The 19,533-nt window shown below is 39.3% G+C and overlaps 1 protein-coding gene across 1 annotated transcript in view; it reads right to left on the bottom strand.

Annotated features, from left to right (window-relative positions):
* LOC126455575 (monocarboxylate transporter 13-like) overlaps positions 1-19,533 on the bottom strand; it is a 108,982-nt gene that overhangs the window by 18,918 nt on the left and 70,531 nt on the right. The window contains exon 4 of the mRNA XM_050091330.1: positions 10,253-10,342. Coding sequence (XP_049947287.1) covers positions 10,253-10,342 — 90 coding nt within the window. The remainder of the gene's footprint in view (positions 1-10,252; positions 10,343-19,533) is intronic.

The following is a 19,533-nucleotide window of genomic DNA, read 5'->3' as shown; positions in this document are numbered from 1 at the left end:
GAATGAATGAATGAATGAATGAATGAATGAATGAATGAATGAATGAATGAATGAATGAATGAATGAATGAATGAATGAATGAATGAATGAATGAATGAATGAATGAATGAATGAATGAATGAATGAATGAATGAATGAATGAATGAATGAATGAATGAATGAATGAATGAATGAATGAATGAATGAATGAATGAATGAATGAATGAATGAATGAATGAATGAATGAAATATTTCTGTTGAGCCTCTATAGTCAGTAATCTTGATTATGCCAAGGATTGTATAAAGAATTTCAACGATGTACAGTTCGCTGTAGAAAGCTGTATGAATTGGTCCATGGGTGTGCTATGACTGAAAATGGAGAAGATTGAGTTTTGTACTGTTATTAAATATTTTCATGAAGCATTTAACTGCTGCACAAATTGAAACAGAATTGGATGAAGTTCATGCAGACTCTGCACCATCATCGATGATCATTTACTTTTGGATTAATTAACTTAAATGTGATCGGACAAGCATGAAAGACGAAGCACACACTGGCCGTCCAATTGAGGTCACGACAAAGTAAATCATTGACATAATCCACAATATGGTTATTCAAGACCGCTGAATAAAAATTCGTGACATTACTGAGACTGTAGGCATCTCAAGTAAGTGAGCGCATAATATCCTGCATGATGTATTGGCTACGAAGAAGCTGTGTGTGAGGCGAGTGCTCAGATTGTTTGCAGTCAACCAAAATAATTTCCGGTACAACAGTTTAACACAATGTCTGTCAATGATTGGTCACAATCTGCAAGAACTTTTGATAGTTTGTAACTATTTTTGAAACCTGAATCCTTCATTAAACACCAGAGTCAAAACAGCAGTCAAAACAATGGGTAAAAGCTGGTGATAGAGCGCCAAAGAAGATAAAGACCATTTTGTCAGCTGGTAGGGTGATGGTCACCGTTTTTTTGGCATTCCAAAGGAAGAATCCTCACATTACTTGGAAAAAGGCAGAACCATAACTAGACCCTATTATGCTTCATCGTTCGACCATTTGAAACTTGCATTGTCTCCACAAAGACCAAAGTTGGCACGCAAAAGAGTGCTCTTTGACCAGGAAAATGCACTGTCCCATACATCAGTGATGACAATGGTGAAAGCAGATGAATTGGGCTTTGTATTGATTCCTCATTCACTCTATTCACCAGACTATACCCCAAGTGACCTCTTTTTCACCAATTTGAAACTTTAGTTCACAAGGAAGAAATTTTTATCAAATGATTAAAGATAGTTGTAATCAATGAGTATTTTATGAAGTTTGACAGATTCTATTTTTTTGATGGAATCAAAAGGATGGAGGATCGCTGGACCACATGTATATGCCTCAAAGGAGTCTATGTTGAGAAGTAAGGTGAGGTTTTCTTTAAAAGCTGTTTTCCCTTGCTTTTTTTTTCAGAATTGTGAAACTACCATTGTAATTACATACATCCACATCACTGTTTTTGCAAATTCCGTGAAAACTGTTCGCAATTTGTATCTATAGTTTGTGTCAATCAAATATTTTTTGTCAATTTCTTTTCCACGTTTTTCTATAGTTTTTGTTGTATTATTTTTGATTTTACTCAAGAAACCATCCTGACACCCATTTCGAATCATGTACAACAGATATCACCGTGCAAACAGGCCACGGAAGGCCCAATGATATTGACTGACTGCCATGTCACCTTCAGCCTACTGATGTCACTGGATGCAGATAAATTGGGGCACGTGGTCAGCACATCACTCTCCTAGCCATTGTCAGTTTTTGTGACCAGAGCCACTACTTCTCGATGAAGTAGAGCCTCAATTTGCCTCACAAGTGCTGAGTGCACCCCACTTGGTAACAGCAATCAGCAGGCCAGACGGGAGTGATGGGATGGGAACCGATGATGTACACTAGCTAAATTAAACACTATATTACAGAACAGATTCAGTAAGCCAAAAATCTTCCATGCGACTTCACTCTTTCAAGGATGTTCTGAAGTTTAACACCTTGGCAACAATAAGTCCGTAATCAGATGCAAAACTGCACTGCTGAAACAACTGGCACACAATGAATCCAATCATTAATATGGTTGAAGCTGTGGAAGACAGTTGCCCCATTATGTCAAATTCAGTGAACTGAATGTGACCTCATTAGACCCTACAATGTTGATTATGTGATGGGCTGAGAGCAATTATGCCAGTTATTGTTAACCTTGTCAGTTCAGAAATATACAATTCTCAGTACGGTCAGTACCAGGTCTTACATCACTAAGGTGTAAACAGTTTCCTGTAGTCCTGGGAAATGGCGCTATTACATGCACATTCTTAATTTTAGGTCTGAAAAGGAATGCGTCATTGGCATTGAATTTCTATGAGAGAGGGACACCAAATTAGACCCTTCTAATGGTAACTTCACTTATTAAATTTTGTAGTAAGATGTGTTTACATCCATAATCCCAGTGAGAGCCCTCAACTCCAGGTAAGTTTGATGAACTGTTTTAGTAAGCAAGCACACAAAATGTCACTGTAAGCGAACAGTAAAGGGTCACTGTATCTGCACCCACTGTAGGCAACTATACTACAATTCATTAAACTCATCTGGAGTTTAGGTCTTGCACTGTATCAGAGGTGTGAACAGTCTTACTACAAACTTGACTAAGGCAGCAAAGTTCTAACTTAGCAACCCTATCTCGTAGAAAATTCAATCCCAGGTAAAAAGTCCTGGATCACACCTTCTACAATTGGGAACACCCCTCTAATGGCTCCATTTCTCAGGACTACCGAAAGTTGTGTCTGTACCTTGACACTGCACTATCTGACACACCACCAACACGCGCGCCCCTCTAATGGCACCATTTCTCAGGACTACCGAAAGTTGTGTCTGTACCTTGACACTGCACTATCTGACACGCGCACACGCACACACGCGCACACACGCGCACACACGCGCACACGCGCACACGCGCACACGCGCACACACGCACACACGCACACACGCACACACGCACACACGCACACACGCACACACGCACACACGCACACACGCACACACGCACACACGCACACACGCACACACGCACACACGCACACACGCACACACGCACACACGCACACACGCACACACGCACACACGCACACACGCACACACGCACACACGCACACACGCACACACGCACACACGCACACACGCACACACGCACACACGCACACACGCACACACGCACACACGCACACACGCACACACGCACACACGCACACACGCACACACGCACACACGCACACACGCACACACGCACACACGCACACACGCACACACGCACACACGCACACACGCACACACGCACACACGCACACACGCACACACGCACACACGCACACACGCACACACGCACACACGCACACACGCACACACGCACACACGCACACACGCACACACGCACACACGCACACACGCACACACGCACACACGCACACACGCACACACGCACACACGCACACACGCACACACGCACACACGCACACACGCACACACGCACACGCGCACACGCGCACACGCGCACACGCGCACACGCGCACACGCGCACACGCGCACACGCGCACACGCGCACACGCGCACACGCGCACACGCGCACACGCGCACACGCGCACACGCGCACACGCGCACACGCGCACACGCGCACACGCGCACACGCGCACACGCGCACACGCGCACACGCGCACACGCGCACACGCGCACACGCGCACACGCGCACACGCGCACACGCGCACACGCGCACACGCGCACACGCGCACACGCGCACACGCGCACACGCGCACACGCGCACACGCGCACACGCGCACACGCGCACACGCGCACACGCGCACACGCGCACACGCGCACACGCGCACACGCGCACACGCGCACACGCGCACACGCGCACACGCGCACACGCGCACACGCGCACACGCGCACACGCGCACACGCGCACACGCGCACACGCGCACACGCGCACACGCGCACACGCGCACACGCGCACACGCGCACACGCGCACGCACACACACACACACACACACACACACACACACACACACACACACACACACACACACCCCCCTCTTGTCAGAAAAATATTGCTTAGAACTCTTTCAACAAAAATGAAGATGTACACTGAAGCCATTCTTATGCATTAGTTACTATTACACATGACTTACAACCAATATCTTGTGAGGTTTATACCATTAGATTAATAAATGTAATTCAGTGCTTAGTGAACCTAACTCTTAAGCTAGCTTACTAGCTTTTTAGAGAAAATGAAAGTTTTTCTTGCTAGCATGAAGTTAAGGCCATTTTCGCTGCATCGTACTGACAGATTAATGAACAATTTTCACTTCTTGAAATTGAAAAACAAATGAAATACACAACAAAATAGTATGAAATTTTGTACTAGTTGTTTACTATATCAGCACACACAATAAACAAAAAGTAATAAATATGTGATACCATGAGGCCCAAATCATTGGTCGATTTGATATGGACTTACTTATCTGTAGAAGTACCTTTACATTTACAATGTTGTTTACTGATATGAGAAGTTGACCTTTGTCATTTAAGAACCTCCCCATGTATTGATGGCAAAGTAAGAACTATATTATGATTATTAGTCTTTTTGCTATCCAAGCTGCCATCTTTTGTTTCTCCAAGTATTTTTTCAGGGGGCTTCACATTTTGAGTTCTATTGAGCACAGAGTTAATGTGTCAAGTGCTTTACCCTTAACCTAGTCACTATTTGTGCGCCTGTTGGAAGAAAGGTCATACTGTAGCTATCTTACAAAACAAGATCAAAATTTGCACATTACACACTTCCTTCAGCCCAGGGAAATTGAGCAAATTCATTGGTTCCTTTACATCTGGTGTGGTCCAGGGTGGGCCTTAGGTGACCTAAAGTGCCATTTGCTCATGGGCGGTTCCTAAAGGAACTTTGAAGAACTCTGATTTCTGGGTACCTAAAGAACCAATAGTGAGGATGGTCATTTCTATAATTTCTATTCATGACAAATCTAAAATTTTTACAATATGTTCTTAAGACACTTTTTTCAATACAATCATTCATTGCTGAGAGCTAGAGGTTCAAAGTTACCATACTTATGCACGTAATGTCCAGTCTGAGGCATTAACATAGTTTAAACTGATGCAGTTAACACGTCACGGATTCTGGGGACACTGTAAGGGTTCAGATGTCGCCAAGTTATGTTTATAGTTGCCATTTTTTTCGTGAATAAAGTTTTATGGTGTGCTGTCCCTGTATGATGGAAACAGGATGCTTATACTGTCTTGACCTGGCGACACCATCTGGTGGTACAAGCTCTATACAAAAAATTTTGCTATGCAAAATTCTTTGTACTTTCAAATGAAACTGCATTTTTTGGTATACTATTTGTGTAGCCTAAATTGGTATGTAAAGTAGTGTAAAGTGAGCTTTCATTGGATGGGAGAGATTGTGTGTTAACCTTATATTATGTGTACTTATTTGTTGTATAAATGTGTCAAAATATGTGAAAGGAAAGTATATAAATGAGCAGCACACACTGCTGTAACAGGGAAAAATGCTTCCATCTGAGCACAAAAAAAGGAGAATATCCTCCTCTAACAGACACTGAAAAGTATGGAACCAGCTACCTCAATTCTCATTCTGTCCCCCTTACCGAAAGTTTTCATAGACATACATTTTCACACTTTTTTGTGCTGAAAGAGGGTGACAGTGACAATGGAAGAGAGAGGAGACTATGATGTTGGGAGAGAGAAATCACAGAGTCAAAACCTCCAAGAATATCATCCCCAGATGTGTGGCGATTAGACAATGGCGTTTTGAGAGAGAGAGAGAGAGAGAGAGAGAGAGAGAGAGAGAGAGAGAGAGAGTGAGAGAGAGAGTGTGTGTGTGTGTGTGTGTGTGTGTGTGTAATGGATGAACACAGCAACACAGAGAGAAAGGTATGAGGAAGTGGCAATGGGGAGAAAAGGAGACAGTGGGAGAGAAAGAAAGACACATAGACAGTGGCAGTGGGGGTGATGCTGAATACGAAGATATCACTACAACGAGCGACTGGACAAAAGGATTTAGAATGTACTTTCTGGAAAGAACATTCTGTGTTGAAAGAGTGTGAATCTGTTTTTTATGTGGAAGGCAGAATGAGGATTTAAGCAGCTAATTCCCCATGTTCTCTGTCAGAGTCTTTTAAAGAGGGGCAGCATATTAAACTTTTTTGTGCTCCAACAGCATTGTCCTCATTCATTCATTCATTCATTCATTCATTCATTCATTCCACCATGGATCCAACTGAGAATTTCACATGGATGCAGAGTGTGTCAATTTTTACATTGTCAAGGACAAGTATTTATACACTATGCTTACAAGTAAAGATTAGAAAGTTACGTAACTACTACAATGATCCGTAACACAATATGATGAAATGAGAAACCTTAGGTCTACAGATTACAAAGTATAAAACATAGTAAATTAAATATCAAAAGTATATATAACCCGAAGTGTTAAAATAAGCAGTTAACACTGAAAGAGTTACATATGTGACAGGAATGTGTTGCTTAATGTTCAATTTATATGATAATACATCTAATTTTATTTTAAGGTAGTTTCTCACTGTGTTTCATAAATTCTTCCAAACTGTAAAATGTTATGGCTAAAAGAAATTGCCTCAGAAGCTCTTTAAATGTAGATTTGTTGGCTATTTCACATTTGATTTCTGGAGGAAGCGCATTAAATATCTTTATACGAGAGTACTGTACACCCTTCTGTGCAACCTTCAAATTTTTACCTTTAGTGTGCAAATCATGTTTCCTCCTTGTGTTGTACTGATGGTATTCACTGTTACATTTGTATAAATCAGTGTTTTTACTTACGAAATGCATAAGTGAATATATGTATTGAGAAGTAGTTGTAAGAATTCCCAGATTCTGGAACAGGCTTCTGCAACTGCATCTAGGGTCTGCAGCAAATATCACTCTTACAACACGCTTCTGAGCAATGAATATTTTCTTCACCATAGGTTGATTTCCACAGAAAATAATTCCATATGCCAAAAAAGAATGGAATTAACTATAGTATGGTGCTTTTTTAATGCTTAAGTTTGCACTGTCAGAGATGATTCGCATTGGAAAAATTGAAGAGCTGAGTCTTTTGTAAATATCTAAAATGTGATGGGACCAGTTTACTCTGCAGTCAATCTTCGTGTCTAGAAGCTTTGTTACTTCCACTCTTTATGACCTGAGTGGCATATTTAACAGTCACTTATTCCTCAGTTTTGGCAGTTGGGGTGATCTTAACATAATTAGTCTTACAAATTACTTTTGAATGCATTACGGGAACAGCAGTGATCAATGTCTTGCAAATAATTACTATTAAAAACAGTCTTGATCATGATTTATTTAACAAGGTGACCGGTTTCGACCACTACTGTTGTCATCTTCAGACCATTGAGTAGGAACCCCTTTCTGTTGGAGAATCACTTAGTCTTACTAAGGTTTAGTGAAAGACCATTTGCAGTAAACCATTTCATTAAATCTATAAGGATAATATTAATAGACACTTGGAATATTTTCCCATTTACGGCCATTAACCATTATATTCGTGTCGTCTGCAAAGATGGTAATATTACTCCGTATCATGGTAGAATAAGATAAATCATTTATAAATAACAGGTGATAACATTCTACTGGGAACATTCAGATGTATGCCATACCATTTATTTTATTTATTTAATCATATGGCTAGGGCCCCCCAACAGGCAGACCATTCGACGGGTGCCGGTCTTTCTATTTGACGCCACTTCGGTGATCTGCAGTCGATGAGGATGATGATGATGAGGACAGCACAACATCCAGTCCCTGGGCAGAAAAAATTCCCCGACCCAGTCGGGAATCGAACCCGGGGCCAGAGGATAGACAATCCATCACGCTGACCATTCAGCTACCAGGGGAGGGCATACCATACCACACATGATGTGATCATGTGAGGGACATTGTATCAGTCACATCCTTGTGTGATTGTCCCACTCTTAAGTGATTCTTGAAGCTCTGAGCTCTGCATTTACACATTCAACAGAACACTTCAATCAACGTCTGTATTATTGCTCAGAATGTAACAATCTTCACATTTGGGAGAGGAGCATTCACAGCAATGTGCCTGATGTTATCCTCAATTGTGTATGTGAGGTTATGGTCTAAACTGTTTCCAACACCGCCATTAGTCAGAGAATGATGATTACCAAAATTTTTCTGCAGATAACCTAAACAGCATGTGACATTGCTGAGCCCTGCACTTTGCTTGGACGTACTCGTCACCTGGTATTCATCTCACACAGATTTTCGCACTAGTTCAGACAGTACTCTTCCACAATTACTCCCTAGTAGAAAGAGCTTCTTTTGTCTATTTCTCTGACTACAAGTAACCTTATATTGCTATTTTTCCCGTAATTGTTATACTGTCTCTGAGCTCATATTGCTTGCACTCTTTGTTGAAAGTCTCCAGAGCAATGACAACACTGGATGCATCTAGTGGAAAGCTAACAGACTTGCAGAGTCTCTTAACCACATTTAATCATCTACCCTATTCCTAATTTTACTTCTGCAATTGTCCATTGTTCTAATTTTACTTATGCTACTGCCACATCAGCTTGGGTTATAAATTGGCTCCTATTTCTCCATGATTGCAGTAGGCACATTTAGTACAGTACCAAAGGCTAGACATACCTTCACTTGAGATACAAAATGCACCACTAAAGGCAGTCTCCACACTGTCTACTATTTCTCAATGTCCGCAGTGACTATTGTTTTTTCTTAGTCTTAAAAGATTTTTTAGCAATAGCTATACAACAAAGTATTATGATTATGTGACTTCTGCAGTTTAAATGCCAGTATGTAATTTATGGAAGACACATATTTATGTGATGTATAAATGTAAGTGAATTGGTTAAATATTGGGTTACTAAACTCTTTCCACAAAAGATTTGACTGGGACTAAAACAGAAGAAGTTAAGTTGCCCTCGTCATTTATTTAAATGAACTTTTATCAAAATATAGCAAAAATGTTTATTTTTATCCTCTAAATTGATGAAAAGCTCATAATAGTTTTGCAAGAGCAGCACTTTAAAACACTGACTACAATTTACAACAATACTACAGCTTTGTTGTCCTTTGAGTGCTTACTTATCACTACTTGATAATTAGTTACCACACAGACACACACGCACACGTGCATGGTTATAATAATGCTAATGCTACAGTAGCTGCGGAAGTGCTAAAATCTGAATTTTTCATTATTTTTTCTGAATTTTTTTTTTTTTTTTTTTTTTTTTTTGTAAACTATCAAATTCAGTGGTGCTTGCAAGTTTCAGTTACATTTTCAGCACTACTGTTGCTAACTCCATGTTTCCCGCGCGTAGATTAACCACTTTCAAGAAAGTGAATTAAATGATGGAAACTCCAGGTTGGAATATCAATAATGTAGGAAGAGACAGATTGCTACTTACCATAAAGATGACACATTAAGTTGTAGATAGCGCACTTAAAAGGATCTTACACGTGAGCTTTCAGCCACAGCCTTTGTCAGAAGAAGAAAGAGAAACACACACCATTCATTCACACAAGCAAGCATACCTCACGCACACATGACCGTGAACTCTGGCAGCTCAGACCAGTAAATTGTTCATCTTCATTTAATACAGGTAAAGTGCACATTAAAAAAATGGCATAAGTGGAAAAGTAGCTGCATATTTTTCAACTATCACTTTTTCTCCACATAGCATAAGCTATTACTTTAGAACAAGATTATACCTTCATTTGATAGAACGAATTAATTTAACATCAAAACTATTTACTACTGTGTTGATGCTCTGTACCTTAAATCCCTTCTACACTATAACTATAGACAACCAGTATTATGAAAACATGAAACTAGAAAAATTTTATTCTGTCAAAAGTCAGTTGATTTCTTTACTAGGCATCACATGGTGGTATCCTTTAAGGTTACATATGGAAACTGACTGCACAATAAGCTGCTCCTAAAGCTCAGAGCAAGAATATTCTTTTTATGTTTCAGTATCTCCGGCCCCCAGTTTGTCAGCAGGAATGTGTAAATATTAAATCACAAGATGATGGTGTTAACCCAGTCATTCATTTTTAGAGCAATATGAAGTGTTCCAGAGGTTTTCAAACTATTCAGGTGTTCTATAGACTACAATTGCACTCACCTGATAAAAGTTCTTTTGTTTCTGGTTTATTTTGCACCGACTCGCCTTTCAACTTAGTCTTCTTAGACTGAACATTTTTCTTCTTGCGCTCTGAAACACATAAACAATGCTGTCTTAAATCACTTCTTTGACATTCTCTATTTGAAACTTTAAAAACGTATGAAAGTAGCCTAATTAGTAATTTGTCATACAAGTGCTTTTAAAAATATAAACAGCTGTATTACAAATAAGATTGGTTTCTATGTTTTCCCCCTGTAATGCCTATCATGAATAAAATATTTTTGTAACTAGTTGTCAGACTTCATTTGTAAATACAACTGATAGATGCTCATTGTAAATACAACTGATAGATGCTCAGATAGTGAGGCTGATATGCAGATAATGAACATAAAGCATTAACCCATTAACTGCCACAATCACCATTTGGGGACCGGATAGTTTTTGTCCCATCAGTTGGCAGCAGTGTCTTTGTTTTAATGCTGAATAGCTTATAATATTTGACAACAGTCTAACTGAAGTGAGTGACAGCAGAATCAAAATATTGCATGTGGTTTCTTGTGTAAAGTTAAATAAACCATAAATTGGATGGTAAGTCATGTAACACGAATACCATAGATTTTTAGTTGTGTAATTTTCGTTATTTTTATTATTCCATCAAATGTTGTGATCATATTGTAAATTTGTAGCTTACAGTAGCTCACAAATGTTTCTTCGTTCATTTATTATTAGTAAATATTGTTCTATTACAAATTTTAAAGTGATACCCATTTGGGGATTGTGGCTGATACAAAGTATTTTCATACAACCACGATCATTGTATCTTTTATTTTATATTTATTTTTTTATATGGGTGCCAGAAAGTTACACAGACTAGCCAAAGTGGAAGATATGATAAATGATTCTAACTTTCTCAGCGAAGATAATGATCATGGTGTGATAGATATTGTAGAACTTCCCACTGACATTGTGGATCATGATTCCGACACTGAAGAATTCGATGATGACTTTTGGGAGACACTTATCCTAATGATGTTCCTGATAAGCTGAAAGTTCATTCAAGTGCAATTGCAATTGCAGTTGCCGATCCCAATACAGAACCTCTCGCCAAAAAAGACCCTAGTACTTCATGGCCTAAATGGTCAAAGAAATGCGACTCAAAAATGGTTAAAACAGTTTCAGATTGGCAAAAAGTTCAGCCCGATTATGAAAAGACATTTGGGAATAATGACTACATAAACAGAGCTATGGAACAAATAACTTCACTAAAAGGAAAATCAACGATCGAAATTTTTGAAATGCTATTTGACCAAGAAATAATTAATTTCACTGTCAAAGAAAGTGTCAGATATGCTGCACAAAGTGACAGGCATGGATTTAAGCTTTTGGTAGATTGTCTTCGAAAATTTGTAGGCTTTTTATGCCTTACAGGTTACCATTATTTGCCTCAGGAGCAAATGTATTGGTACAAAGATGAAGACTGACATTAGATGGGTCACAAAATGTTTCTCCAGAAACAGGTATTTAGAAATAAAGGAAAACTTGCACTTCAGTGACAATTCTAAACTAACATAATAATTTGGCAACCACAGATTTCAAGATATGCCCCCTCATTGACAAAATGAATCGAAACTATATGAAGTTTGGCGTTTTTTTGAAAATTATAAGCATTGATGAGCAGATGGTCAGATATTACGGGCATCATTATTTCATACAATTTACTCTGGGTTAACCCATACAGTTTCGGTTCAAACAGTGGACAATGTGCTGTGCAGAAACAGGATACTGCTTTCATACAGAATTGTATACTGGTAAAAGGGACAATGTCAATGAGGTGCAAGGTTTGGATGCATCAGTTATAATGAGCTAAATATCTATGGTAAACAATCCCTCTAACCACATTTTCTTTTTTGATAATTTTTCACTAGTTTTGATCTAATGAAAACTTTAACAGACCAAAGTGTAGCAGCAACAGGAACAGTTCGATCAAACTGGGTAAATAAATGCCCTCTCAAGTCAGATAATGAATTCAGAGAGGAACCTCGTGGAGCTATTTATTACAGATTTGATGTCAAAACACAAAATATTCTGTGCTGCATGGAAAGATAATAAATGTGTATGAGTCTTATCAAACCATCATGGAATATATCCAGAGAAGAAAGTAGTTAGATGGTCCAGATTGGAGAAAAAAGATGTGCAAATATCTCAGCCTCTCTGTATACATATCTACAATAAATTCATGAGTGGAGTGGAGTGGACAAACTTGACCGATATATAAAGAAATATAGAATAAAAATACATGAAAAGAAATGGTATTTTCCCATATTCACAAACATAACTGATACTGCAGTAGCAAATGCTTATGTATTATACTGTCATGTTAACAGCAATATACCCCTTTTAGAGTTCAGGAGGCAAATAACTAGAGGCTACCTACAAACACAGTCTATTTCTAATCCTAAGAGTCTTGGTAGACCATCACTGCAGAAAAAGACCCAGAAACCTGTTCCAGAGACAGTGAGGAAAAAATCCACTGCGAGATTATCTAGAAAGAACCTGCCAAGGAAAACAAAGAACCTGTGTGACATGCAAAAGGAATGTAAGAAAACAATGTAGAAAATTTAAAGTAGGCTTACCTACGGAATGTATGGAACAGTGGCATAAATAAGTTTTTTATTTACACAAATGTAAAACTTGAGTTCATACGAGATGTAATGTAATTTATGCCCAATTAATTAAAACTAAACAGAATTGTAATGGATTATAGCAAATAAAATTTGTTTCCAATTATTCCTTTTTTTCCATCTCATCTGCCACCATCCCCATTTGGGGCTTTCTAAAAAAATCTGCTATACTTCTGAAAAACATTCTGTAGATAAAAGTGGTATGTCAGGTTCAAATCTCTTACACAAATAAACAGAATTTCTCAGGAAATTAATAAAAGTGGCTGTTAATGGGTTAAATAAATGAAAATCTGAAAAAACTTACTAGCCAAGGCTCTAAATGTACAACATATTGGTAACACCACTCTCGGTAGCAACTTAGTGAAATGTGAATGTTACTGACAACTGAAGGATTAAAAAGATGAACAAATGTGCACTGTTAAAATACCGGTAGTATGTAAATTATCTTCCTGCGGTAGTAGAAGAGTACTGAAATCTAAACTTAATAGCCACTGAATTTCACACACGCTCGATCCCCCTCCCCTCCCCTCCCCCTCCACCCGCTCCCCTGAAAACCATGAGAAAGGCGGCTTCTATAGATCAAATGTACATAATGTAAGTAGAAATAGCATTCAGAGCCAAAACTTCCAGCAAAACTGAAATAATAAGGTTTGCTGAAGCCAAAGAGAAGCATCAGCTCTCTGGAAACATGTATCAGTAATATTGCAGATAATATCGCATGCAGCCAATCACTTACTGCATTATTTTTGTGAACCATTCACAAAATGTAATGCAGCCAGCAAAGTGAGAAGCACCCAATTCACAATCAGCAACTCTCCTGTTTTCTAAGTTGTTCAGAGCAGTTTAAAGGGTTTGAATGATAGGATGTGTTGACACACAACACGGAAGATAAATTGTTCTAAAATTTATCATAATAGATTATTACATATAGTCAACAGGAATGCTTCAAGACATCATGGAAGTTAACACAAATGGTTTTGTTGTATCAACAAGCCATTTGAAAACTCTTGCTATGTTCAGAAAGACGTAGTGCTGCTTATGCTAAAACATCTCTCAGATAATGTATTTGAATATACTTTGTTTTAGTACACCAAAAGAAACACACCAAGATTAGCAGCACAGTAGTTACTTTATATTCGTGCAGATCTTTTCACATCTCCCTTTGAAGATGACCACTGGATATCTTGAGGACACAAAGGAAATGAAGAAGGGATCCAAAAGACATGGCTTTATATTAAGGCGACAACCAACTACAATTGTTCAACAATGAGAAGGCATCTGAATCAGGTGAAATACCAGTACTACTATAAACATGTTATGTGGAACTACCACATGCCCATCTAGGAACATTTCATCTTAGATCAACAAAAAAAAAAAAAATGCCTGATTGGGAAAATGCACAGGCCATTCCCATTTTCAAGTAGGGACTGGAGCATGTAACTGTAGGCCTGTATTGCTGATGCCAGCTTTTTGTTGAATTATGGAACATTTTTGCTCATACACTATAACCTTTTTGGAAAGTAACAAAATCTCTAAAAATCAACACAGATTCCATAAACAGATCTTTTTGAAATGCAGTTCACTCCATTCCTCAACTACATACAGAGCATCAAAGACAAGGGCACCCAGATTGATGCCATGTGTATTAACATCTGCTAGGTATTTGACACAGTTCTACATTTTATTTAGTCACAAGCTTACCAAGAATCTGATTACATCTAGGAATTCCTGGGACAAAGTCAATCAAGGAACACTAAAGAACCAAAAACATTGGTATACCTGCCTAATGTCATGTAGGCCCGCACAAGCATGCAGAAGTGCCACAACATGACATGGCGTGGACTCTACTATTGTCTGAAGTGCTGGAGGGAAGTGACACAATGAATCCTGCAGTGCTGTCCACAAATTTGTAAGAGTACGAGATCTCTTCTGAACAGCATGTTGTAAGGTATCCCAGATATGCTCAATAACGTTCATGTCTTGGGAGTTTGGTGGCCAGTGGATGTATTTGAAGGCAAAAGAGTTTTCCTGGAGTCACTGTAGCAACTGTGGAAATGTGGGGTGTCACAGTGTCCTGCTGGAATTGCCAAAGTCTGTCGGAATGCACAATGAACATGAATGGATGCAGGTGATCAGACACAATGCTTACGTACGTGTCACCTGTCAGAGTCAGTCTTATCTAGGAGTCCCGTATCACTCCAACTTCATATGCTCCACACTATTACAGGGCATCCACCAGCTTAACAGCCCCCTGCTGACATGCAGTGTCCATAGATTCATGAGTCTCCATACCTGTACACATCCATCCACTCAATAGAAGTTTATACGAGACTCGTCCAAACAGGCAACATGACTCCAGTCATCATCAATCCAATGTTGGTATTGGCAGGCCCAGGCAAGGTGTAACGCTTTGTGTTGTGCAATCATTAAGGGTACCGTACACATGTGGGCCTTCAGCTCCAAAAGCCCATATCAGTGATGTTTCGTTGAATGGTTCACACAATGACACTTTTTGATGGCCTAGCATTGAAATATGCAGCAATTTGTGGAAAGGTTCTACTTCTGTCACGCTGAATTATTCTCTTCAGTTGTCATTGGTTCCATTCTTGGAGTATCTTTTTCAGGTCACAGTGATGTCTGAGATTTGATGTTTTACAATATTCCTGATATTCACGGCACACTCATGAAATAGTCATATGGGAAAAGCCCCACGCCACCGCTATCTTTGAGATGCTGTGTACCATCACCCATGCACCAGCTATATCACCACATTCAAACTCACATCCTTATGACCTACCATTGTACCAGCAGTAACTGCAGTTACAAGTGCACCAGACACTTGTTGTCTTATGTAAGTGTTGTTGACAGGAGTGCCATATGCTGTCTGTTTACCTGTCTCTGTGTTTGAATATGCATGCCTATATCAGTTTCTTTGGCACTTCAGTGTATAAGTAACTTAGGGAGACAACCATGTGGTTATTACAGTTTATAATATATGTGAATGATCTAGTGGTTCAAATGGATCTAAGCACTATGGGACTTAACATCCGAGGTCATCAGTCTCGTAGACTTATAACTACTTAAACCTAACTAACCTAATGACAACACACACATCCATGCCTGAGGCACGACTCAAACCTGCGGCTGTAGCAGCAGTGCGGTTCCGGACTGAAGTGCCTAGAACCGCTCAGCCACAGCAGCCAGCGAGTGATCTCGTGGACAACATCAGAAGCTCTGTGAGAATGTTTGCTTGCGATTATGCCTACTGTACAGTTATGATCAAACAAAACAAAAACTAGTGATATGCAGGATGACCTGCGAATGTGTGACAAAATGTGGAGAAATCGGTAGCTCCAAATTTACTCTGCCAGAGACGATGTGGCATGTAGTGCCCCCCCACCACCCATCCAACCACACAACAATGCTCCTTTCAGATTCCAATATTGCATCTCTGTTACAAATATTTGGCCACCCACTGCTTTTGGTCGGGAACGAACACCCATCACACAAAATGAGGATGTGAGTGCAATGATCACAATGGTGACAAAAATCTAGTGCTGTTGATTAACAGAACAAGACTAACCCTACCATTACAGACAAGATCAGCCATGGACCCCAGCTTCGTATCATGTGGCACTACTAACTGACTGGGTAGTGCATGCCAATCACCTGCCAATTCATTTGGCTTTTCCCAGAGCAGAGGAAGAACCATCCTGGATCCACCCTGCACAGTGTTGGAAAATCAGGAAAGGCCAACTGGAATGACAGTTTAAAAGTCAGCCTCTCACAATCAGAAACGTAAGATGATCTAGTTTCTGACTACACTAAATCAACAAAGTGCACAACAGAGGCTGCCAGAGGCAATTCCTCAACAGAACCATTTTGCATTATTAGCACAATGAGTCATCTGTGTCTACAATTATTGTAATTAATAATATTACAACCATAGTATGGTCATGGAAGGATGATAGTTGCTCCATTAATGGTGAAGCTCCGTCTTGAAGAGATAAATATGATCATGTTGCCATTTATTGGTTTCTAATAAAAGGTCAAACCTTTATTTGTAGATCTTAAGTCTACTGCACTAATCTGCCATATTAGAATCTAGAAATTAATGGTAATTCTGAGTAACTATGTTCTGCAGGTCGTCTGTGGTGGGATACCAAATGTCTGGGAGCCATCAAAGAACATAAGGAAGCAGTGAGGAACTGCAAGAAACATTGTACTTAGCAAAACTACATCAGCCTGCAAAAAATACAAGCAGAAACCAAGAGGATCTAACAAATTCAGTAACTAGGTGCCAAACCTAGCTAACAACCAGACTCAGAATTAACCATGGATGTTTCCACAAATATCTTCACAGGCTACACATCGTGAAGAGACCTTTCTGAACTTGTGGAGATGAGGATGCAGATCACATTTTCTTTGTGTGTCCCAGACTACACAGAAGTATTGCAATCCTTTTACAACAGCTTGTTCAGCTTGGTCCAGTTTAGTCTTTGGTCACTAAACTGAAGGACAGCTTTGTTAGCAACCCAAGACCACAGACTTTTCTAAACAAATAACAGATTCACTGTTGCTACAGGTATCTGCATCAAAGACCAATGTATCCTTAACAATAGACTGCACATAAATGTTTTGTAACATTTGATTTCGCAATGATTATATGGTATTTGTCAGTAGTTATTTTTGTTCAGTCTACAATGTGCGTGCACAAGCAAAACTAATACATATTCTAACACTAATTTGCTCTCAATAGCTGTATATTTTGTGCGAGTGTGAGCCAGCTGTGTGGTGTAAGCTAAAGGCCAATAAATTCAATTCAACTATTCTTAAGCCTTGCTCCTGTAGGTTCAATATAAGGGAAAGGAAGAGTGGCACGTTTCATCCCAAGTTCAAGTAAGAGGATTCCAGAGATGCCCAATCTAACTCAAATGGTGGACACTTCAGGAGAGCTGTTCTGCATTGTGGAAGTTTACTGTCAGAAGTTCAACAGTTTGAATTTCAAGTAAATTCATGTAATAAATTGCTTTCTCCAAGGTACAGATCACAAAATGATCATAATGAGAAAAATCAAATAAATTAATCCTATGTGGAAGCTTAAGCCCATTTTACACAAACGACTTTCAGGTCAAAATCAACTACATGTAATGGGTGTGCATTATGTGCCTGCATGTGAAATGTGTGCCAACCATGTTGTGAGTGGGAGAGTAATGTCATAGATGAATTGATTGTGCTGAAAGCACAGTTCTGAAATCCTGAGTATCCTCCAGACTGCATATGCACAGAAACAAATTATTATGGCATCATTTGCTAACAGATGAAGTTAACATATTTTGACAACTCTCACTCATTTTAGAGTAATGTGTCATCTTTATTTCATTGTTTACTTCATTTCTGTGTGTCTCAAAGGTCGCATTAGGTCTTTTACGATCTTCCTACTAGGGTTCTCCTACAAGGGAGACCAAATTTCTGACAGCAAATAGGTATTTAGACTTTACAACATCTGGAAAAAGAAAAAGCCAAGACTATGCATAAATAAGAACATAAACATAACATTTTTAATGAAAATAGGTAGCCACTGTTTTATTCTGTGTTAGGCCATCTTCACACAGGATGAGGCAGCTGATGTTAATGTGAATGCAGGCAGGAAATATAATCACATGAGACAGCATCTGAATCACATGGGATGTGCTAGTTAACGTGGTTTACAACCACAGTATGCTCCAGCAGCAGCTGTCTACTGTATCTCGTTCACTAACCACAAGCGGACATGCATATCATTGCTACATTTGCTGCACGTTTCCTGCCTTGTGCATGTGGTAGTCATGTCCCAACAGTAAAAACGTAAATTAAACATTCAATATCCATGAACTTGTTATGAGAGAAAGGAAAGTTAAATGTCCAGTCAGTAACAAGATCAACTTACAAACTTAACAAAGCCTCCCTCTTAAAATAGCTCACTTTTATTTAGATAAGATCAAATTTTACAGAAAATATTTCCATTACATTAATAAGGAAGTCTCTCAACCTTTTATAAAACATGAATACAACTTTGAATACAAGAGGATGCAAACCAGCTACATAGTAGTTTGTAGCTCAGTGTCCCTAACCATTATGATGGATTACTATAACAGACAACATTGTATTATACTTTGGGAAAATTTGCATTGTATGCAGAATGGACATGTTCTGGCACCACAAACTCGGAAAAAATTACCCATCATAGGAGCGTCCATTATGATACTGAGCAGGGTCTGTCGAACAAGCAGCCACTCGGTAAAGACCACTGTGCACAATCCATGACTTGAGCAACCACCGCAGTCAATGACATATTTTGTTGCAGAAGCTTCAACTGATAGCACTACACAATCCATCACTTGAGCGACCACTGAAATTACAGCACTGTAACAGCACACACAATCCAGCACACTTGCATATGCATTTTGGTTTGTAGTTACATATGGATCTAGTGAAGTTACAGCAGATGGACGACAGTATTCTCTGCTATGTAGCCATGCTGAGCTTCCAAAATTAGGCATACTATGGGACAACACTAAAGTTAGTAGGAGTCGAGTGCCACACTAGCAAATACTATTA

The sequence above is a fragment of the Schistocerca serialis genome, chromosome 2, assembly GCF_023864345.2.
Source record: "Schistocerca serialis cubense isolate TAMUIC-IGC-003099 chromosome 2, iqSchSeri2.2, whole genome shotgun sequence".
Taxonomy (NCBI): domain Eukaryota; kingdom Metazoa; phylum Arthropoda; class Insecta; order Orthoptera; family Acrididae; genus Schistocerca; species Schistocerca serialis.
Note: the sequence above shows the minus strand (reverse complement) of the source record. Positions and strands in the feature narration are given on the sequence as shown.